Here is a 24,931-nt window from a genome sequence, read left to right on the forward strand (position 1 = left end):
GGGTTTCTCCAAGATTGCACCGTGAGAGTAAATATGTGAAATAATAAATAAAAAACGCGACGCGGACTCCGATCTCGCGAAAAAAAAGATTGTCCATTCGGGATCGAGTGACGTCGCGGCGGATTCTCTCTGGCGATTATAAATATATTGTGTCGAGATTATGATTAATCGAAAGAAAAACCACACACAATAGCAACGTTTCGTTGACGCATCAGGATAAGCTGTGATTATATAAAAAGGAAAAAAAATGAAGAAAACAGAGAACCGAGCAAGAGAGAGAGAGATAGCAGGACGCAACAGGATGTGTATTCCTAGAAAGTCTGATTTTGTAAACTACTACGAGGAAAACACTTGTGTATTATATATATGATATGCGATATATATGATATGATATACGATATGATCTATGACGTTTGTTTATTACTATGTAAAGTAACAGATTTCGAAATTAAACATTAATTACTGTTAATCACTGCGTCTTGAATCTTCTATTTTTTAATGCAAACTATAAACGGGGGGAAAATGTGAGCGGAAAAGATTTGCCGGAACGTCGCGTTTTTTTTTTAATTTTTTTTATATGAAACGTAAAAATTCATGTACTCACATTCTTTCGCTCTTTAGAATCTCTCTCGATACGATATATCGTTTTATTAAATATTTCAATAAAATAATTTACATATTGAATTTATGGTTAGCGATAAAAAAATAAGTTAATATTTATTAAAACAATATTATACATTTATCTCTAACAACAACCTTGTGTGATTTTGAGTTACGAGTCGCGAGTTACGTAAAAACGCTTGACGAGACACTCGCGGAACAATTTATAATACTCGATTTTTTCTTGTTCACAATTGTATGTGAGATTCAGAAGTTTATTTCTTGCGGAAAATACTCGGCATGCTAGGCGATACGGTTTTCTGTTGAAAGATCTTGCTCATCCTTTGTCGCATATCTTCGACGCCCTGACCCACATTCACCGTCGCCATAGATAGGGATAACCCGGAACTCGTCGAGAGTGTCCTGAAGCAAAAATATTTGTAATTAAAAATTTTTAACATTTTATCTTATTTGATATAAAGTAAAATATCTGCAAAGAGCACATATATATTTTCAAGAATTTTATAAATCTTATTATGGATCATTCGTTGACAACTAAAAATTATAATTAACAATAAGATGCAATTTCTCTTATGTATTTTTACTTATGACACTTATAATATCATTTACAGTATGTTTCTTTACGATTAATTTTTATGATTTAATTTATTATATATTCAAATTTATTATGTATACAAGTATAATTAAGATTTTTTATATACGGGGTATCCCAAAAGTCCTGCAACAGTCAAATATCTCGAAAACAAAGCCTTTTTGAAGAAAATGATTCAAATAAAAATTGTAGGGTTTTAAGTGGCGCATTAAATAATAATGTTAGTGTGACTATAAATAGTATTGTTAATGTAAAATTTATTTTGAAATGTTTTAATGGAAACACTATAATAAAATATTTTTTCATTCTGTGCTTTTCGAATCATAATGCTTTCAAGTTTACAGTATTTTTTGACATTAAATACAAATTATCTTGTAAAATATTTAGTTTTCGATTATCTTAATACTTTTATGCATAAAATAATTAAACAAATCAATTGGTGTAAAGAAAATGCAATTATTTTTAAGAAATAATTAATTGTTTTTAAGATGTATACAATTTGCAACATATTTTTTCTTAAAAACAATTATGCGTTTTCTTTACAACTGATTGGTCTCATTATTCTGTGCATAAAAGTATTGAGGTAAGATTACCGAAAATTGAATGTTTTACAAGATATTTTGTATTTTATGTCAAAATACTGTATCTTACAAACCTCGTAACTCGAAGAATACTTAACGGAAAAAAATTTTATTATAGTGTTTTGAAAAGCTCTTAAGATAAGCTACATGAATATGTAATCAAAAATAGGGGTTTTCATTAAAAAATTTCAAAGTAAATTTTACATAGCCTTAACAATCCTATTTATAATGACACTAATATTATTACTTAATATGCCACTTAAAGCCCTATAACTTTTATTTAAAACATTTTTTTCATAAAGTCTTTGTTTTCGAGATATTTAACTGTTGCAGGACTTTTGGGACACCCTGTATATCGCATAATTCTTTTTGTACGATATACCTCTCCATCGGTTTCATCAACTCCTGCTTGGATTCCGCTTCCCTGAGCAAAGAGCGTACCGCGTCTTTTTGCTGAGGCAGACACTGATTCACCAGCGTCTCGAGGTGCCTTAGACCCGGCAGCACCGTTTCGGAAACGCATTGACTACTTAAGGGGCAGTAGACCAATACCGAATATGCTTCTACTAATGCGTTTACTAGTTCGATCTTGCGGCTATGTTGAAGCGCGAATAAAGCAATCGTCGATAATTGTGTCGCTATTACTGCAATTGACAAAAAATAGGGCGATATATTAACATAGAATAATACCGACAGATAAGAATAAAATGCATGTAGAGAGACGTAAGAGGAACAAATTAATGACTTTTTGATCAGAATCGTATATTCAAATGTTTATTCTTCGGATTAACAAGAAAGAGGGATAGATAGATGAGTTAAAGATAATGGACTTACTGATTTCTATGTAATTTTGCGGACAAGTGGGGGCGACGGACGCGAACGTGGACACTAATGAAGTCGCCAGAGTTTGCGAGAGTTCTTGAGGATCTTTCGCGATCGTTTCCAATGTCAGACGTGCTTTATCTCGCGCTTCCCTCACCCTACACTCCGTTATTATACGGCCCAACGAGGAGATCGCGGCGCATCGTACGTCACTGAAAATATTTGTTTTATTATTTCAGAGAGTAGAGAGAATATAAATATCAATAAGAAGAGAGAGAGATGAGAGAGATTCATTACACTTTAAAGTAAATAATTTTATATAGAAGCTGGCTCGCGTTTGTACAAATGTTTGAATATTTTTAAATATAAATAGACATAATAGCTCGTACAGTTTTAGTTTATATTTAAGGGCTCCTGGCTTCTCACCGACCATGTTGGAATTGTGACGTCAGAGGCGAGAAAACACACGCTAAAAATTCTTAAATGCCATTTCGAAGTAAAAAGATATTTCGATGAAACAGCACTTTAGATGGCTTTAGCACACTCTTAAAATACCTCGAAAATTATCTTTTTCTCTTTATAATCAATCAACAGCTGTAAAATGACTGTAACATGAGGCCCTGGTCTTTGCACATGCATAGTCATTCCACAAAGTTTGATATCACGATCATTTTACGGTTGTTGATTGATTGTCGAAGGAAAATAATAGTTTTCGAGGTATTTTAAAAGTGTGCTAAAGCCATCTGAAGTAGTGTTTCATCGAAATATCTTTTCATTTAAAAATGCCATCTAAGAATTTTCAGCGTGTGCTTTCTCGCCTCTGACGTCACAATCTAACATGGCCGCGGCGAGGATGCAGGAGCCTTAAGAAGGAACTAATAATACTAAACTAAATCCAAGACCTTCGGATACATGCATGCATATAGAAGAATCTCTCACACTTCAGGATCGCTGGCGAGAGTCACGATGGCTGGCACGATCTTGGTGTTTGCCAGTCGATCCGAGACGTGGGCGATAGCAGAACCGAATAGCGTTGCTGCTGCACATCTTACGGTTGACCTCTGATGTACCACACCTGCGAAGAAGAGAGAAACTGTACGAGTTCTCGATCTATACGATTCAGAAGATATCATTATAATATCAAAATATACATAATAATTCTAAGAAAATAAGATACATGTGTGTATATGTCAATATATGTATATCTTAAACTTAACTTTAAAATTTTTAAGAAGTATATTTTAATAAAATAAAATAGTAGCTTGATAATAAAAGAGAAATAAGTATTTTTTTTAAACCTTTTATAATACGTAATATTTTAATTTTTTTTATTACTCGAGTATTATTTTCTCACGAGCTAATAAGCTAGTAATATAAAGAGGAAAAAAAGGTATATCTGGCACGAACCATCCCATAAACTAGCAAGCACGTATTCTTGTATTTGTTCGCGAGCACATAAAATGCTCACGGCAATTTGCAGCCAGGATATGCTTGTGCCGCTCATAGAGAGCACTACGAGGAATTGTTTGAAGTAGTTTGCGAGCTCTGTGGGATCGAGAGTGCTCAGAATCACCAAGTAACTAGGGATCAATGCGAGACTCATGTTCTTCCTGTCTGTCGATAGCGTTGTCAATTGTTTCTCGAGTTCTGCTACTTCCGGGGAAAACACTGTCTGTATCTGAAATAGTATTTACTTGTAAAATTGTTTTAAATATGCCAATATATATAATATATTAATCAAAAATTTTTTTAATTAAGAATGTTTGAAAGAAAAATATTTACGAAAACTATGAAATTTTAAAATCTAAAAACTTGCACCTTAACGACACATTTTTGTTTAGATATAGAATATTATATTTACCCTGGATTGTGTGATATATTTGCCAAAGCCTACGCACAATGAGTGAATGTACATAAGAAGTGCCTTCAAAACGTTTTCATGTGCTGCATCCGCAGATTTCACCATTTCCAAGACATCAAATACTCTGCAAATAGGAAATACAAATATTCTCTGAGATTGTTATCTTGAAATATGAATAATCAAACTCGCGTTAAAAAATTGACATTCAAAGTTTGTTAATTATTTATTAAAATTTATTTTAATAATATTCACATTAAAAAATAATTTATCAATGTATAAATTGCCAAACTTATATTTTTGTGAGAATTTATTTACCATTATTTCATAATGAAATTATAATATTAAATAATATTAAAAATATAATATTATAAATATAATAATATAATATATAATATTAAAAATATAATATTATAAATTATAATATTAAATAATAATATTCACGTACAGTTTTTTCGTAAACCATTCTAATTCTGGCCAGGATGCATCCTCCCAGGATCTGGAGAAGAAAGTATTGAGGACAACGCCGATGTCTACCGGACCCTCGTAGAATATCCTCGGATCGATGATATTGGAGTGACACAAGACCAGAAATTCCTCGGCTGCACCACAAAGGTTCTAGAAAACTTTTGTGCTTTTGTTTTTGTGCGAGCTTATGAGTTTTATACAAAATCTCTAACAAGAAATTCTCGATGCTAAGATTTCACGGATCTTTGAAAATCCTAGAAAATCCTGGGAGTTTCAAACTTTTAATATTTAACTTGAATTTTTTCAACATTTTACTCGCTCTAAATTCTTTGAAATTTCTGAACCTGTTCTTTTTTTTAAATTTTGCAATCTTTAAATTCTTGAATTTTTAAATCTCAAATCTTCAGACATATTTTTATGTTCTAAAATCTTTATATTATCTATCATATTTATTTCCTCCTATATATAATAATAAAATATATATTTTTATATACTTGTGTCATTATGGATTCTCATTCGTTTCCTCTAACAACTCACACAAATCCGGCGACGTTCCATCCTCGACGCAGGCTCGCACCTCGTTGGAATCGGCGACGCACAAAACTGTATATGGCAGAATATATTGTAGGATACCGATCGACGGCACCAATTTTTCCTCGTCGACGTAGTCCTTGTTCGGCGAAGTCTGGGAATGTGTCGGCTTCAACTGATTCTTCACTTTCGAGATTATGCGCGGCAGCAGATTCAGATGCAGCCTCTTCAAAGATAACGCCCATTGTGCCAGAACCGGTAATAATACTGAGGATGCCGTTTCGACGACTGTCGACGAGGTGTCATTAAGTGCAGTTAACGCCAATTCCTCGCACTATAATGTATGTAAATTTATATGTAACGATAGATCTATATGTATGTATTATCGCGATATATACGAAAACTTAAAAAAGAAAAAATAATATAAAAATATATTAAAATGAAATAATATAATATATATATATCCAAAATAAAATCCAAAATATATAATAATATATATTAAATATATAATATATATAATATATACATCTAAAATATATATAAAAAATATATATAATATATAAAATAAAAATATTATATATATATATAATATAAAATAAAAATATAGAAAAATATATATAATATATATACGTATGTAAAATGAAATAATATTCTATATTTACCTGGAAATATTTGTCAGGATCATCCATTAAAGCTATAAGCAGTGCGAGACTTCTCACAACGCTAGTTCGAACAACAGGATCTTTATCTTCCAATAACATCTGTTGCAGCATCGATAGCATGAGCGAGTTCCTGATGGAAGCCGATGTATAGGATGCCAGCACAGAACAACATTCAACGGCTAACAATCTTCTCTCCGGATACTTGTGTTGGCTCTGCTCCCAACAGATGGTTAGGATTTCTTCGCCTTCCAGTGGCTCTTCCGCAAGTTTTGCCATTACGACTAAGCCTAGTGGTACAAGAAATAGAAAGAAACGATTTAGTTTTGAGTAATCAAAATTCTAAATTTCTAAATCGTATAAATATTGTTGAAAGCAAATTCTTTTTTTCTAAAAATCATAAATGTTAAATAATTTAAATTTAATAATCTAGAATAATCTAGATCATTAAATTGTATATTGAATATTGCTCTAACCAGCCAATATCATTTGCCGCTCGTCCTCCTGTGGCCTCTTTTTCAAGTTAAACAACAGCTGCAGCAATTTCTCTCTCTCGCTGGAATTGGAATGCAGATGAATCGCACTGAGAATCAAAGGAATGATCTCTTCGCGCTTGTTTAGGATGATGTTGGGCACTACACGTGGCAGAATATACGTCAGAATCTTGACTAATGTATCTCGTGTGACTCCACGCTTCAATGGCTCCTCCATCGAAGATATTATTGATCCCGAAACATTCGCCAAGCAATGCGTCGCTATTTCTAATTTGAATTTTGTCGGCAAATCCCTGCAATATATATCATCAGAGAAATCTTTAATCTCTCTTCTCTAAATTTTCACACACATATCATGAATTTATGTATATCTACTTTATAAAATTTATTTTATTTTCTAGCTCTAATTAATTTTGATTAACTCGATACAAAATCTTACATTGTTAAAATTAAATATGTATAATAAAATAATTAACCTGGAGGATGAGGTTGGTAAGACAGAGGATTTCTCTGTAACATTTACTCTAGGTAACTGCAGTCTAGTCCATTCTTTGTCTCCTGGATCTGTCTCGTCTAGGCTAACTACTGCAGAAGCGCTATCATCTTCTTCCGGTTCCTGAGTGGTGATTGACATGTCCCTTGGTAATGGTTCAAGCAGTTCAAACTTGTCAGGAGTTGTCGAGCTGGAATTGATGGTACGGATAGTTCCACAACTACCTGACTGTAATCAATAATTTTTTTTATGCAACATATATAATGTGTACTGTTCAATAAAATTATTAAGAAATTTTAGAATATGTATAGATTTATAATCCTTCCAATTTTTAAATTATTGATTGCAAAATTTTATATAGAAAAAGGAAAGTTTTCTTTATTTAATTAATAGACTCACTTTGACTGGATTTTCTATAACATTCTCCTTGTTTGATGAAATAATTTCTTGAAGAGCAGTTTTCTCTTGTTCCAATACTGTAATTTGCTGCTGTAACCTTTCAATTTGCTCTACCTGTAAGGAATATAGAAATACATTCTTAGAATTTGAGAAAGGATACTTCTCACAAGTTTTATAGAAGCTCTGTAATTATCCAAAGTAACAAACCATTTCCTGAGATTCATCCTTTTGCTCTTCCACCTCTTCGATAACAAAGTCCGTTTGTACGGCAACACTGACAGATGGGGGTTTGTCATATCCATTGGCTCTCATATACTCCCGATATATCTGCAATAATTCTACAGGTTTTGGTATATCTAATCCAACATCTTGCCAATCCTCAAAGTCTTGATCTTCGCACTCGTCACTGTAAGTAATCGAGGTAAGCTTGTAAGATCTTGCCAGCAAGTATTCATTGATGAGAAAATTCAGTGCTCGCTGTTCGTGTGGTTTGATGGGCAGTTTGATGGTGAGATTCTTTTCAGAGCTCTTGTCTGGTGTCTTCAGTGTACCTTCCAACTCTAAAATTTTTAATCACAATATATTATTAATTAAAAATGCATACAAATCAATATGGAAATATACTATGTAAGAAAAACATACCTGTTACTACAGTTAGATTAGCACGCAGTGCAGAAATATTTTCTCTGGCCTTGCGCAGTTCAAATTCCAGAATAGCGACTCTTTCATCAACGCCAGCTCCATCTTCCGAATATCGCGTCATGTCCAGAGAATCCAAAGTCGCCTGACTAGAAGATCTGGCTAATATGTAATGTTTTATTTATAATTATTATATTTATTTATCGTCAAACAATGTGTTAAGATATAATAATTCATATCAGCCAATAAAATATGCGAATATTAAAACTACTATTTTTCTTGCTTGAAAAAATGATTAAATTAGTCCAATTATTTATTTTTCTTCATGTGTTTTATAAATATATATTTTACAAGTTAAATAAATATATTCATTTTATTTCAAAAAACTATTCAAGATCAAAATCTATGCCAATTAACAAGATACATACGCATCGGTGTATACGGTTCTGGCTTGATGTTAGAATTCTCGAAATTGTTTGGATTTGAAAAGAACTCTCTAAGCATAGGCAGTTCCTTGCCAGCTTCGCATAATTCAGCGTGCAATTCCAAAGCTGTCAAGAGAAGCTTCTCGTTGAGAAGCTTCGTCGCCATCTCTTCGTAGGATATCGACATCCTTGGAGCCATGTATCCTGAAATGACAATAGAAAAAAACTTATTCAAAGGAAACATATACAGGGTGTCCCATGACTGAAGGTCCATACTTTAAGGGCGTATTGCTGATGCCATTTAGAGTAAAAAAAGTTTAATAAACATAACAGACTAATAGAAAATGTTTCACATATTCATATCAACTTTCAATGCTTGTATTTCTGTTAGGAAGCATTTGCGGACATATGTTTATTAGACTTTTCTTACTCTAAATGGCATCAGCAACACGCCCTTAAAGTATGGACCTTCAGTCATGGGACACCCTGTATAGTACAGAAATTGCAAATTACACATTTAGTTATTAGCCAATTATATTTGCAATCGAATAATTGCTAATACATATTGCTACAAGGATCAGTAAACGAAAGGATAACCTTTATTGTTTACGGACAGTGGCTCTTTTATCTCTTCGACCGAACTCGTCATTGTGTTGATTGCGCTCAGGTGTTTCTAAAAAATGACATTTCCACGTAAGACAATGTTAAATTGTCTTGCGCACGTCCTGACACACTAAACACGCTATACATATGTAATAAAAGACGATTATTTATAGGAAAGTCCAATGACAACTCATCTGTAGGGATGCGCAATATTGACCGATTAATCGAAACGTCCGATTTTTTTTGTCGATTAATCGATTTTTAATTGCCGATGTTTTTGAGGTCCGATATATCGATTTTTGATATTCTTTGGTGAATATCGATGAGCACAGTCTCAGGCCGTATTACTAGATACAATTTGGTGATTTTTGCGCTAAATCAAAGAAATCACCAAATTGTATCTAGAAATTACTAAACTGCTGCTGCATTTCACTGCTCATGAAATTTCATCTGAAGGTGCCTTTTCATGCTGACGCTCGACGCTCATTTTTAGCGTCAAAAGACGTCACGTGACCAAAATTGACGAATTGGTATCTTTATTTTTGGTCACGTGACGTCTTTTGACGCTAAAAATGAGCGTCGAGCGTCAGCATGAAAAGGCACCTTGAAGGTAACCACAGTAACCACACGCATAGAAATAAATTACTAATTACTGGATTATTAAATACAGTGAATAAATTTATAATCTGATATTTTGATAAGATATTTAAAAAGTATAGTTGACTCGAATATTTATAATATTAATGATAAATATTATACATTTATTTAATTAAATATTTACGGCTTATGATCTCATTTATTATAAATAAATTAACTAATAATTGTAACATCTAACTTATATGTACATATAAATATATGTATATGTAAATAATAATGATAGAAAAAAAATGAAATAGTAAATATTAAATTTATCGCCGTTTTTTTACAACACTAGAACAACACAAGCGCGCACTACGCGCGCGCCATTCTTCGGTTTTATGTTAAAAAAAATATTTTTTTAAAAATAATATAAAATTTGTTTAAACTCGATTAATAGTTTTTCATAGAAATCAGCTGATTAAAGCGTTAATTTATTAATTAAATTTTTAAATAATATGATAAAAAATTAAAATAGTAATATGTTGTAAATAATATGTTATAATATCTTATTCTCGATTAATATTTTTTGATAGAAATCAGCTGATAACTTTCAAAAATATCAATCAAGTTTAAAGTATTATAACATATTATTTAAAATATATTAAAAGACATCAGGACTCTTTCTTGCGCTTATTCAGTGGCAGAATCTGCGAGAAAAATCAGTTTTCATATATTTTTGTTATTAATTTACAGATAATTATTAATGCAATTAACGTGCAATAATACGAGTCTTTTAATATCTTCGATAATTCATCTAAATTAATAGATTATATTTTGCGAAGAGATAAATAGTTAACGAGCAATAATATAATTGCGCTCGAAAAATCGTCTGAGTTAATAGGGGAACATATTTTGTGAAGAGGTATAGTGTAGCAATATGTGTCTTCAGGTCCGAAAAATCGTCTGAGTTAATAGGAATACATATTATGCAAAGAGGTAGATCGAAGTAACGTCGGTAATAAAGGTTGATAATTTATCGATAATAACGTCGATAATTTACCAACCTTCATTACCGACGTTACTTCGAACAACCTCTTTGCATAACATGTATTCCTATTAACTCAGACGATTTTTCGGACATATTAAAAGACATTTATTGCCGCACTATCGACACTACCTCTTTGCAAATTATATTCTCCTATTAACGCGGATGATTTTTCGAATATATTTATTGCTGCACTATCGACACTACCTCTTTGCAAATTATATTCCCCTATTAACTCAGACGATTTTTCGAACATAAATGACACATATTACTGCAGAGATAGTGCAGTCTGTTCTATAGTTATACATATATATATATTTTTTTTACATTATTACTTTATATTATTTGTTATATATTTTTACATTATTATTATTTTATGCATTATTTAAACAGATAAAAATAAGAATAATAATTAAAATAATTAAAAAATAATGTAAAGAATAATTATATAATTTTTTTTCGAAAAAGTAAAAGTTTGCGCAATTAAGTTATAGAATATTCTATATATAATTATAAAGTTTTTAACAAGATGATCTTGGAAATAATATGATTGATATGCTTAAAATAATCTAAATACAAATGCAATAAAAATATAAATGTGTACATAAATGTATATATATATATAAATGCGTACATAAATGTATATATATATAAATGTGTACATAAATGTATGTATATATATATATAAATATGTACATAAATGTATGTATATATATATAAATATGTACATAAATGTATATGTATATATATATATATATATATATATATATATATATATATAAATGTGTACATAAATTAAAAAGTTAAATGTAAAACGGTGACATAAAATAATGTAGTAAATGTAAGTAGTATAGGTCAATAAAAGTAGTATAAATCAATAAAATATTAAAAGTTAATATTTATAATAATAAATAATAAGTAAAATTAATTAATTTGAAACATTATAATTAAGGGATTAAATGCAAAACAGTGATATAAAATAATGATGTAATAAATATAAGTGGTATAGGTCAATGAAAGTAGTGTAGATCAATGAAAGTAACATAAGTTAATAAAAACACTATCAATCAATACATATAACAATAAATAATAAGCAATATTAATTAATTTTGACATCATAAATTAAAAAGTTAAATACAAAATGGTGACATAAAATAATGTAATAAATGTAAGTAGTATAGGTCAATAAAAAGAGTATAAATCGATAAAATATGACAAGTTAAAATTTATAATAATAAATAATAAGCAATATTAATTAATTTGGACATCATGATTAAAGGGTTAAATGCGAAACAGTGATATAAAATAATGGTGTAATAAATATACATATATATACGCGAAAAGATATAGCAGTGTTAAATTAATCATTTATGAGATATTGACGCTAAATTGAGAATAAAATAGTCCATTGATTTTAAAATGGAATCGCGCATAATTCTGTATTCGCAAGCTGCCTAAAAGTTGCCTCTTTTTTGCGATGTTGATTAGCTGCCTCAATTTGCATTGTAAATTATATTCATAACATCGAGAGGCTGTCATTGCGAGGGTTAGCAGTTTGACAGTTTGTCCAAAATAAAATAAAATAATAATATGTTTTATTACTTTAAATTCGATTAATATTTTTGACAGTTATTAGCTGATTTCTGCGTCAAAAAATATTAATCGCGGATAAAGTATACATATATTATAACTATATATTATAACATATTATTTTATTTACAATATATTATTATAATTAAAATAATAATATATTTTAAGTAATATAATATGTTATAATACTTTATCTGCGATTAATATTTTTGACAGAAATCAACTGATAACTATCAAAAATATTAATCGAGTTTAAAGTATTATAACATATTATTTAAAACATAAAAAATTATTTTATTTTATTTTATTTTGGACAAACTGTCAAACAAACTGACAAACTGCTAACTCTCGCGATGACAGCTGCTCGATGCTATGAATATAATGCAGTAAATGCACAACGCGAATCGAGACAGCCAATTAGTATCGCAGAAAAGCGACAACAATGTCAATAACATGCCTTTTTTTAGAAAGGGATTATTGATCTCATTTCCGAAGATGGATCGATCTTATTGTTAACATATCATCAAAATCAAAACTTTAACCAAATCTCTGAGTATTATAGGCTGCTAATTGCTGCTTGGTGTAGTAATATCTTCAGCGTTTCTAGATCAGAATTTAAAAGAGAGTTTGAATCACTATATAGATAATCCACAGAATAAAAGATAAAAATTATTACATAAATCTATATTATTTAATCTTGTTTGCATCATATCAGCACAATGTACGTGTAATAAAAATAAATATCAAATAATTGTAATTATTATTAGTGAAACATTTTCTACGCAATTTTTTATAAAAACTTGAATTCAATATTTTTATAAATTCGACATGCAAATACTATTCAAATAAAAACATCTTTGCGCGATTAGTTTTTATACTTAATCACAGTTTATATTATTTTAAATTATCACAAAGATTTATTTTAGATTACAGTAGTATTAAAATATAGTAGATTGTAAATATAATCGTATTTTGAGAAAAATATTAGCTAATTGTAAGTCAGACCCGAATATTCATAATATATATGTTAAATATATATATATATATATATATATATATATTATATATGTGTCATTATATATGTGTTAAATATATATATTATATATGTATTGTTAAATATATATATTATATATGTATTGTTAAATATATCTTAATTATATATTATTCTATTTATTATACTCAATACTGTTTATTCTATACAAAAGTGCATATAATTAAATGATTAAAAAGAAAAAAATAGTAATATTAAATTTATATATACGTTATAGACTTACCTTCTAATCTTTCTTATTGCTTTCTTTTCAAATGTATCATTAATTTGAAAGAATTACTTTCTTGAAAATTTTTTTTGCAAAATGCATGCATTTTGATGTCTGAAAGATTGTTTGATGATAATTTTTCAACATCAAGGTTAAAAGTTCTTGTGCTTTATGTTTATTAAGTGTACGATCGATTAAATGTTTTTCCATCTTCCAATAAGGATTAAACAAGATATTACAATTTTTATAACAAATTAGTACATTTTGATTTATTCTTATTTTGTTGTGTAGAAGTAAAGTATATCTTTCTCGGGAATTTTTTTCAGTTTTATAATTTTTATGGCCTATTCTTATGTAACGATATAAATTTTGATCATCAAAATTTATATCGTCACTTAATAAACATAAAGCAGAACAACTTTTAACTTTGATGTTGAAAAATTTTCATCAAACAATCTTTCAGACATCAAAATGCATATATTGCAAAGAAAATTCTCAAGAATTTCTATGTGACAATATAAATTTTCACATAATCTTTATCAAAATTTATATCGTAACATATAAGAGTCCACAAAAATTTATATCACATGTTGCTCGATCTTCGTTTTTTGTAAAATATTCTCATATAACCATCCTTTTCCAGATTCATTAAGAGAGAATGAAGGATACATTGAGAACCTGCATAGAAGAAGAAATAAATATTGTTAAATTAATCAATATTACAAAGTCTTGCTTGAATCATGTGTACAATGTATAATTTTTAACAATAAATCAAAACTAATATTATTCAGATGTATCTGAATGATTCAGATATGAAATCATAATTTTATTCAGATGTATTATTAAGCTATGGTAAGTTGACACGAATATACAATAATATTTGTGGTAAACATGCTAAATATTTTAAATTTATGTTGTTTTTTTATCTCGTTGGTCTGATTTCCAAAGATGGATCGATCTTATTGTTAACATTATTAAAATAAGAAGACTTTGGGTTTATAGATATCTGGGTTGACTGCGCTTTCTGCTGGGATTTCTGCTAGATATAATAATATCTTCAACATATCTATCAGAATTAAAAAGAATTTTGTTTGAATTACACGATGATCTGATTCTCGATATTACATTTATGCATTAAATCTATCAAAATCAATAAATTAAATTTATAAAAATAAACAAATTTGATATAATATCAATGGAGAAACTATTCAAAAGTTTTGATATCTTTAATTTGAGAATGATAAGATTTTGCAATATAGTACGACGTAGTTTTCAGAAAAGAATTAATTTATACTATAATATATGTATTAATTTTTAATAAATATTTATTATAATAAATTTATCATTATATACATGTAAAATTTTTATAAATAAAATTTTCGAAAATAAAAAATTTTGCAAGAAATAAACTAAAATAATTTAGTTGGACGTAAATAACGATACGCATTGTAAAATTAGATGAAATGTAATGTTATTCAAGTTATATAAGAAAAAAAAGAAACAAAATGATGAACGATTATTTTTCGTAGTTGTTGATATACAATTAATATACAATTTTTGGAACTCATGTTCGATATATAGCATAAACAATTTTGAAGGAAACTTACTTAAAAATTTTAATTTTAGCAACTTTAATTTGAGAATGACAAGATTTCGCAAAAGTAATACACGATGCAATTTTCAGAAAAGAATTTGATTTATACACTATAATATGATTACTTCATAAAAAAAATGTAATTTAAAACTGCGAATATAAAACACGCAATTTTCAATTTGTAGTAGCTTTTTATTACGTAGATGATTTAATCTACGAGTCGAACACTAAAATATAGACATATATTGCGTACACTTGCACTTGTCTGGCTTGTTGCGAAAAACTGATGACGTGAGCCACGCGTGTTAATAATATATATAATTTTATCTATAACAAATAATTCCACTCATTGTAATATCAATTGATATTTATACAAAAGTATATATAAATAATAGAAAAAAAATTAAATAATAATGTTGAATTTAGTTGCTGTTTTTTTTACCTCATTGTTCTGATTTACAAACGACGATGGATCTATCTAATTGTTGATATTATAAAAGTCAGAACACTGGTCATATCTCTGGATTGACTATTGACTGCTGCTTGATGAAGTAATATCTGTATATCTATCAGAATCAAAAGAGGAATTTTTTAAATTATTCTATAGTCCACACAGAAAAAAAAATTAAAATTGTTGGTTAATTATGTTTGAATCATATGTGCACAATGCATAACATTATAAATCCTACACTGTTATTATTAATAAAATACTTTTTCTATCCATTAATTTGTTACTGAACACTTGAATTTGATATTTTTAAAAACTCGACATGCAAATACAAATACAAAAAATCTTGTCCAATTATTTAACTTTTACTTTTTTTCTTCACAATTCATACTTAACTGTCACAAACTATCGATTACAAGAATATAAAGTACAACATTTCGCACAATTTGTATAATAGCTAATAGCTAATATTGTATTTTGATATAATATTAGCTAAGTTAAGTTGAGTCTAATATGTATAAAATTTGTAATAAAAACAGACTAAATATTTATATTATTATATTATTATTATTTAAATTATTATAAATTATTTTAGTCATTATATATACACCATTCTACTCAATATAATACATATTTATATGCAACAAAATAAACATGTATGTAAATAATTGAACAAAAATAAAATAGTAAACAAATGAATTTATTCGTTCCTTTACCTTGTTGGTCTGCTTTCTGAAGGTGCATAGTTCATATCATTACAAACGTTATAACTGAATAGCTGCTGATAATTATATGGTGCAGTTATATTTGGAGTATTATTGTTAGTATTATAAAGACTGCTTAAATCACTCGAAAATCTGTACAGAATAGATAATGAAAATATCTGAATTAGTCGTTATTATAAAGTACTCATTGAAACATATGTAATAATTAAAAGTAAATGTGATATTGAATTTATTCCCGTTTTTTTTACCTTGTTAATCTGCTTTCTGAAGGTGCATAGTTCATATAATTACAAACGTTATAACTGGATGGCTGCTGATAATTAGATGGTGCAGTTATATTTGGAGTATTATTGTCAGTATTATAAGGACTGCTTGAATCACTTGAAAATCTGCACAGAATAGATAATGAAAAAAGCTGAATTAGTCGTTATTATAAAGTACTCATTGAAACAAGTGTAATAATTAAAAGTAAATGTGATATTGAATTTATTCCCGTTTTTTTTACCTTGTTAATCTGCTTTCTGAAGGTGCATAGTTCATATAATTACAAACGTTATAACTGGATGGCTGCTGATAATTAGATGGTGCAGTCATATTTGGAATATTATTGTCAGTATTATAAGTTCTGCTTGAATCACTTGAAAATCTGCACAGAATAGATAATGAAAAAAGCTGAATTAGTCGTTATTATAAAGTACTCATTGAAACAAGTGTAATAATTAAAACTAAATGTGATATTGAATTTATTCCCGTTTTTTTTACCCCGTTAATCTGCTTTCTGAAGGTGCATAGTTCATATTATCACAAACGTTATAACTGGATGGCTGCTGATAATTATATGGTGTAGTTATATTTGAAGTATTATTGTCAGTATTATAAGGACTGCTTGAATCACTCGAAAATCTGTACAGAATAGATATTGAACATAGCTGAATTAGTCATTATTATAAAGTCATTGAAACAAGTGTAATAATTAAAAGTAAATGTGATATTGAATTTATTCCCGTTTTTTTTACCTTGTTAATCTGCTTTCTGAAGGTGCATAGTTCATATAATTACAAATGTTATAACTGGATGCCTGCTGATAATTATATGGTGTAGTTATATATGGAGTATTATTGTCAGTATTATTGTCAGTATTATAAGGACTGCTTGAATCACTCGAAAATCTGTACAGAATAGATATTGAAAATAGCTGAATTAGTCGTTATTATAAAGTACTCATTGAAACAAGTGTAATAATTAAAAGTAAATGTAATATTAAATTTATTCCCGTTTTTTTTACCCCGTTAATCTGCTTTCTGAAGGTGCATAGTTCATATTATCACAAACGTTATAACTGGATGGCTGCTGATAATTATATGGTGCAGTTATATTTGGAGTATTATTGTTAGTATTATAAAGATCGCTTCTATCACTCGAAAATCTGCATAAAATAGATAATGAAAATGGCTGAAATAGTTATAATTATAAAATCTTTTTTGAATTATATGTACAATATGCAATTATTAAGTATACACTGTTATTATTAATGAAACACTTTTTCTCTCCAATCACTTTTCGCTGAAAACTTGAATTTGATATTTTAAGAAATATCGCATGCATATATTATTATCAAATACATAAAATCTTGCTCAATTAAATATTTACTCTTATTTAAGCAGTACATAATTAAACTGTCACACATTTTACTAATTACACAAGTATGAAACTTAACGTATGATTGAATTTTGTTATAATTTTAATTAAGTTGACACGTGAATATATACAGGTGAATTTTTTAAAGTGTTACAAACTTATATCTTGGAAACAAAGCATTTTAGAGAAAAATATTTCATACAAAAGTCTTATGACTGTGAACAGGATATAAAATGGTGTCGATAATTTGACCTTGGAAAGTCGTTTAAAAATCACATAAAGGTTACCTTCAGTTTTTTAAATAGAAACCCCCATATTTTAATGCATATTGTTGTAGTTATCTCGAGAGCTTCTCAAAACGCTACAATTAAATATTTTTCTTTAAATACTTCTCGAGTTATAAGCCTTGAAGTTGACAATTTTTTGTCGTAAAATATTTTGTAAAATATTCATTTTTCAGTAATCTTACCTTAATACTTTTATGCACGGAATAATGAAACTTATTAATTGCTGTAAAGAAAACACCTAGTTGCTTTTAAGAAAAAGTTCGCAGCTATGCATGTTGCAAATTACACATACTTTTTTTTAAAACAATTATCTGTTTTCTTTACATGAATTGATTGGTCTCATTTTTCCGTGTGTAAAAGTATTAAGATAAGATTACTGAAAACTAGATATTTTGAAAGATATTTTACATTTTATGTCAAAAAATTATTAACTTCAAACCTTAGAACTTAAAACTTGCTTTGAATAATATTTGTGGTAAACATGAGCTAAATATTTAAATAATTTAAATTTAAGACATTATAGGCCATTTTACTTAATACACTCGGCAAAAAAACCGATACACTTGAGAAGTAGTGAAAAAACTGTGAATGTTCAAGAATTTATAACTCAGTTAATAATTATGATATCGAGGTGTTTAAAAAATGAGAATGAAGCTTGGAATCCGTAGTTTGAGAAAATTCTAGTGCCGATTACGTGGAATGATCAGTTTTGCAATGACAAATCACAGAGTGAGAACCTGCAAACTGATAAATGTTAGGTCGACTTTTCTGAATTGCACGGCGTGAATCATTCGACGTAACTCAATGGGATAAAAAGCACGTGAAAATTCAAACTTTTACCTTTAAAATGCGCTTTGGCGGAACTACGATAATTTTTCGCTGAATTATCTTAACTTGAAAAAAGTCGGTTTTTTAACGACAAATTATGATTTAAAATGTATCTGCTATCTTTATCATTTCAAACTTGCAATTTTATTCAAGAATGTTGCATTGAATGCAGGCTGTTTTGAAAAATCGTGCCGAACATCTTGCGCAAACAAAGTCCGAGTAGGATATTCGCGGGATTTTTCTCTGGTACGAGTTCGGCACTACTTCCTTGGAGATCGGAGAATATCCATGAGGATTTCATCGTGTAAAAAAAAGAAAAAAATGAAGGAAAGAAAAGAATCTCTTTTTACGCGGGGAAATTCCGGGGAGATTCAAGCTTCATTTTCGTTTTTTAAACACCTCGATATCGTAATTATTAGTTGAGTTATAAATTTTTGAACTTTCACAATTTTTTACTACTTTTCAAGTGTATCGTTTTTTTTGCCGAGTGTATAATACTTATTTATATGCAACAAAAATATATGTAAATAATTAAAAAGAAATATCATTTTGAATTTATCTTTTTGACTTTACCCCGTTGGTCTCATTTCCGAAGATAAATTGTTAACATTACGAACGTTACAACTAGGTGGCTGCTGATAAATACATGATGGAATATCTTGAACACTTATACCAGAATTGAAATGACTGCTTAATTTACTCGATAAGCTGCACAGAATATAGAAAAAAATGGTCTAAATTATTCATTATAAAGTCTTTCTTTAATTATGTGTGATCAAAATAGAATTATTAAATAGACACATTGTTGTTATTAACAGAATATTTGTATTATACAATTTTTTGATGCTGATAAATTGAATTCGATATTTTCATCCATATGCAAATACTAGTCAAATACAAAAATTCTTGCGCGATTAATTTTTATGTATATACTTAATCACACTTTATACTATTTTAAATTATCACAAATTACTTTAGATTACAGTAATATTAAATGCAGTAGTTTGTAAATATAATCGCATTTTGACAAAATATTAGCTAAAATTGTAAGTCAGAGATTACCCAAAAATGTATAATATTTATATTGTTCTCTTTATTATACCCAGTACTATTTATTCTATACAAAAGTGCATATGAATAATTAAAAATAAAAAAATAGTAATATTTTATTTATATCTGTTAGTCTTACTTTTCTGGTATAATATCCGAAGGTATCATGACATCATTATTATGTTCTTCAATTAAATGTATTATAAATTTTAACAAAGTATTTTCTTGAATAATGTATTTGCAAATCTTGCATTTTGATGTCTGAAAGATTGTTATATGAAAATTGTTCGACACCAAGGTTAAAAATTTTGCTGTTTTATTTTTATTAAGTTGATGGTACGTTAGTAAATGTGTTTCCATGTATTGTGAAGGATGGATATTGATAGTAACAATTTTATGACAAATATTGCATTTTATTTTTTTTTGTGAAAAAGGAATGAAATCTTCTTGTGAATTATTATTTGGTCGATAATTGTCATCATGATATATTTTTATATGATTATATAAATTAAGATACAAATTGTAAAGTTTGAAACCTTTATCACAAATAATGCATGTAGCTTGACGTAGCTCTACGTTTTTTGTAAAATATTCCATTACCCATTCTCTTCCAGATTCTAAATTAGAGAAATGAGAATATATCGAGAATCTGCATAGAACAACAAATGAATATTGTTGGATTAATCAAATATTACAAAGTCTTGTTTGAATCATGTGTACAATGTATAATTTGTAACATTAAATCAAAATTAATACTATTTATAAACTATTATTATATCTTAAAATTTCTGCTTCTTTTAGTATTTTAATTTTTGATATCTTTTAAATTCGACATTCAAAAAATAACCAGATACAAAAATTTTTGCTTTACATTATATCTTGTGTGTGTATGTGAGTTTGTGTGTGGTTGTAGCATATATTTATACAGTACTAGATAACTTGAATTAACTTGAAATTTTATAGTATATGATATTTATATATGATAATTAAATATATGCTAAATATTTGAATTTTATGATTTTATTCGTTATACTAAGTGCTACTCATTTTACAAGAATTATTTATAAATGATTCAAGAGACGAAAAATAATAATATTCAATTTATTGTTGTTTCTCTTACTTCTTTTCTGTGATTTCCCTATCCTCGGAAGGATCGATGTCATGAACTTCGAACAAGTGCTTCATTAAGGCACCAGATTTATTTAGAATAGATTTACTGCAACGTATGCAATTATATTCTTTCGCACTTTCATCAAATATGTATTTTTTACGTAGCCATTTACATATTTTTTCCGCTGTATCTTCACTAATATTATGTTGTGTTTCTAAGTGTTTATATAAGTGTTTAATTGTTTTATAATTAAGGATTGCTGGATGATAAATTTCGTCACAATATATGCATGTGATGTTGCTGTTTTGTATTGTATAAAATTTCCACACTGAATCTTTATGTAAAATATTTGATGAAACATCATACTTATCCTTATGCTTTTCTAATAAATGAATTAATACTATTTCTAATTTTATAGATATGGCAAAGACATCATGACAAATATCGCACGTTGCTTTATCGGTGTGTAACGTGATATAATCGTTAAATCTATTATCTTTACTCGACGTTTCCATGATATCTTCTTCGTATTACAGTTCGTGCACTACTAGGTACAAAGAATAATTATTTCAACGAAAAATAAACAGAGAAAATAGAAGATGGTAAAGGAAAAACGGAAGGTCGTGAAACCACGTATGATTCGTTATAAGAATGTAAATAATTATACACATTTTATCTGCCTAACGTGTGTCTTAACTTTTTCGATTAATTATTATTTTAATAAAATATACTGCTAATAATCCCACCTAGTAAATGATTAAAAATTATATAATCACAAATATTCTTTACAACAAATGCGAATATTACAAATTTTTCAATTTGTTTAATTATTATTTTTTGAAGGGTATGTTTAATATACAAAAATCACATCTTTCAAAATGAATAAAATAAGCTTCGAATAATAAACGAAAGAATATGTGTGTGGAATATATTAATCAAATTATATAATATAAACATGTGTAATGAATAATTGTAAATAAAAAATATATTCCATTACACTTATCTAATAACGGCATTTTATTTATAAGATTGCTTGCAATTTTTATCATTTTTATTATAATAAATGCATGTCAAGAATTGAAAACAGTTACAAAAATTTAATATCTGCTTAATTAATCATCTTTGTTTACATTTGACCTTTAATAAACTACAATTATAAAATCAAGAATAGAGAGATTTATGCTATTATATAACAAACAAAATATAATGTAATGTAACAAATATAACAGATATAACAAATAAATATAACAAAATATAACAAATTGTAGATACAAATAATGTTATAAGACATATAAAGAAACTTGTATGTCTAATCGATGCTTGATAAGTGGATAATTATCAAGCAATGTGTTCGCAAAGCAATTAATATAATTACAATTTTATCGCTTACATCGCTTATGTATATCGCTTATATCGTGTCGATAAAGCTATTCGGATTCTTTTACTTTGTGCTATTATTCATCAAGATTTTAATATCCTATAATCAGAGGCATCAATGAGACTTTTAGAATTGTGATCAATATACTCGATATTAAACACGCTTGTGTGTGTGAGAGAGAGAAGTTGGCGAAAAATATATAAGATACAATTATCTGTAATTTAACTAAGTGTAATTTAATTTAATTTGCTATAAATCTATTTAAAAATTAAATGATGAGAAAGATAAATTAGGGTCTAAAAAATCTGATACTTTTTAGATTAGAAAGCTTTAAGTTAAAAAAATAGGGCAATTTAATAGGTCAGAGGAAGTCAAATCTGTAATATTAGCTACGTAATATGTACCAAATAAAATGCTATCAAGACTTTACTCTCAGAACGTTGTTTTAACTACCCAGAGAACAATATCAATCTCAATCAATGTAAATTTAATATTATAAATTACATTACGCAAAATTTAGAACAAAACTCACGAAATTTTATATTATAAGATTGAATATTATATTTTAAACAGTGACATAATTATAATGTAAATACTGTCACTAGCTCTATAAAATCACTGTAGTAACATATAGTAATATCTCATAAATTAAAGTGCCTCTTTTTGCCGCGCGCTTATAATCGCGCAAATTGCCCGATCTTTTATAATTAATTTCATTAATTATTGCGAAGATAAAAATAATGTAGAAAACTATTCTATTTGGTTCAACCAGCTCTATCTGTACACGAGAGGTAATGTGGTTATTACGTATTATTTTATATAATATATAAAGTCATCTTTAAACTGACACTCATTTATACACACACACATGCCATGTACAATAAAGCTGAATATTTGTCAACGTAATGTAATATGTTCGATTCTATTTAAATTGATTTTATTCGTTTCTCAAGGAACTTAATTAAACAAACAGCATTATCAAAACAAATAAACAACAATACTATATTTCTTTTTTCTGTTTTTTGGTGTGAATATCTTTTATTTAATAATCCTGGCTAGATATTAATAAATAAGTCCGATTTTTTATAATTAACGAATGGTACTCTGTATAATATTCTGAATGACATTCTAAATAATACAGAAATACAGAATATTGCAAATAATATGATAAAAAATATTCGGGTAACATCCTGAACAAAATTGGAGTTGATATTTCAAGAGAAAACGCGCTATAAGAAGGAAATTATTATCCGTTTTAAGTATAGCGCCAAAAATAGGAAGAAAGAAGGTATAGCAATAGAAAATATAGCAATAATATACATATATATATCCTAGAAAAAAAATATATATAATATAAAATAATATATGTATTAATTTTTAATAAATATTTATTATAATGTACATGTAATTTATCATTATGTACGTGTGAAATTTTTAAAAATAAAATTTTCGAAAATAAAAAAATTTACAAGAAATCAACTAAAATAATTTAGTTGGACGTAAATAACGATACGCATTGTAAAATTACATGAAATGTAATGTTATTCAAGTTATATAAGAAAAAAAAACAAACAAATTGATGAACGATTATTTTTCGTAGTTGTTAATATACAATTAATATACAATTTTTGGAACTCATTTTCGATATATCGCATATATAATTTTGAAGGAAACTTATTTAAAAATTTAAATTCTAGCATCTTTAATTTGAGAATGACACGATTTCGCAAAAGTAATACACGTTGCAATTTTCAGAAAAGAATTTGATTTATACACTATAATATAATTACTTCATTAATAAAATGTAATTTAAAACTGCGAATATAAAACACGCAATTTTCAATTTGTAGTAGCTTTTTATTACGTTGATGATTTAATCTACGAGTCGAAAACTAAAATATAGACATATATTGCGTACACTTGCACTTGTCTGGCTTGTTGCGAAAAACTGTTGACGTGAGCCATGCGTGTTAATAATATATATAATTTTATCTATAACAAATAATTCCACTTATTGTAATATTAATTGATATTTATACAGAAGAGTATATATAAATAATAGAAACAAAAATTAAATAATAATGTTGTATTTAGTTGCCGTTTTTTTACCACATTGTTCTAATTTACGACGATGGATCTATCTAATTGTTGATATTATAAAAGTCAGAACACTGGTCATATCTCTGGATTGACTGCTGACTGCTGCTTGATGAA

At 27.9% G+C, this 24,931-nt stretch overlaps 1 protein-coding gene across 3 annotated transcripts; it reads right to left on the reverse strand.

The window, feature by feature from the left end:
* Positions 1 to 691: 691 nt before the first annotated feature.
* LOC145941113 (RAB11-binding protein RELCH homolog) lies at positions 692 to 9,390 on the reverse strand. Of its 3 annotated transcripts, XM_083046993.1 has the most exons (16): positions 9,180 to 9,388; positions 8,586 to 8,786; positions 8,161 to 8,319; positions 7,726 to 8,078; positions 7,519 to 7,632; positions 7,103 to 7,347; positions 6,609 to 6,919; positions 6,136 to 6,422; positions 5,480 to 5,807; positions 4,923 to 5,076; positions 4,478 to 4,601; positions 4,024 to 4,294; positions 3,556 to 3,691; positions 2,629 to 2,828; positions 2,177 to 2,438; positions 692 to 1,023 (listed from the first exon to the last, which is right to left on the reverse strand). In XM_083046993.1, exons 1-16 carry the CDS (start codon positions 9,229 to 9,231, stop codon positions 876 to 878), a joined length of 3,345 nt encoding a protein of 1,114 aa, XP_082903119.1. In that variant the 5' UTR covers positions 9,232 to 9,388; the 3' UTR covers positions 692 to 875. The 3 variants fall into 3 exon arrangements, with proteins under 3 accessions (XP_082903119.1, XP_082903121.1, XP_082903122.1); XM_083046995.1 differs by lacking the exons at positions 692 to 1,023; positions 2,177 to 2,438 and having other exon boundaries at positions 2,693 to 2,828; positions 3,519 to 3,691; positions 9,180 to 9,390; XM_083046996.1 differs by lacking the exons at positions 692 to 1,023; positions 2,177 to 2,438 and having other exon boundaries at positions 2,774 to 2,828; positions 3,533 to 3,691; positions 9,180 to 9,390.
* Between the last annotated feature and the right edge of the window lie 15,541 nt (positions 9,391 to 24,931).

Source organism: Prenolepis imparis, unplaced genomic scaffold (genome assembly GCF_030444845.1).
Source record: "Prenolepis imparis isolate NDT839.2.m4 unplaced genomic scaffold, iyPreImpa1.0 SCAF_9, whole genome shotgun sequence".
NCBI classification, from domain to species: Eukaryota; Metazoa; Arthropoda; class Insecta; order Hymenoptera; family Formicidae; genus Prenolepis; species Prenolepis imparis.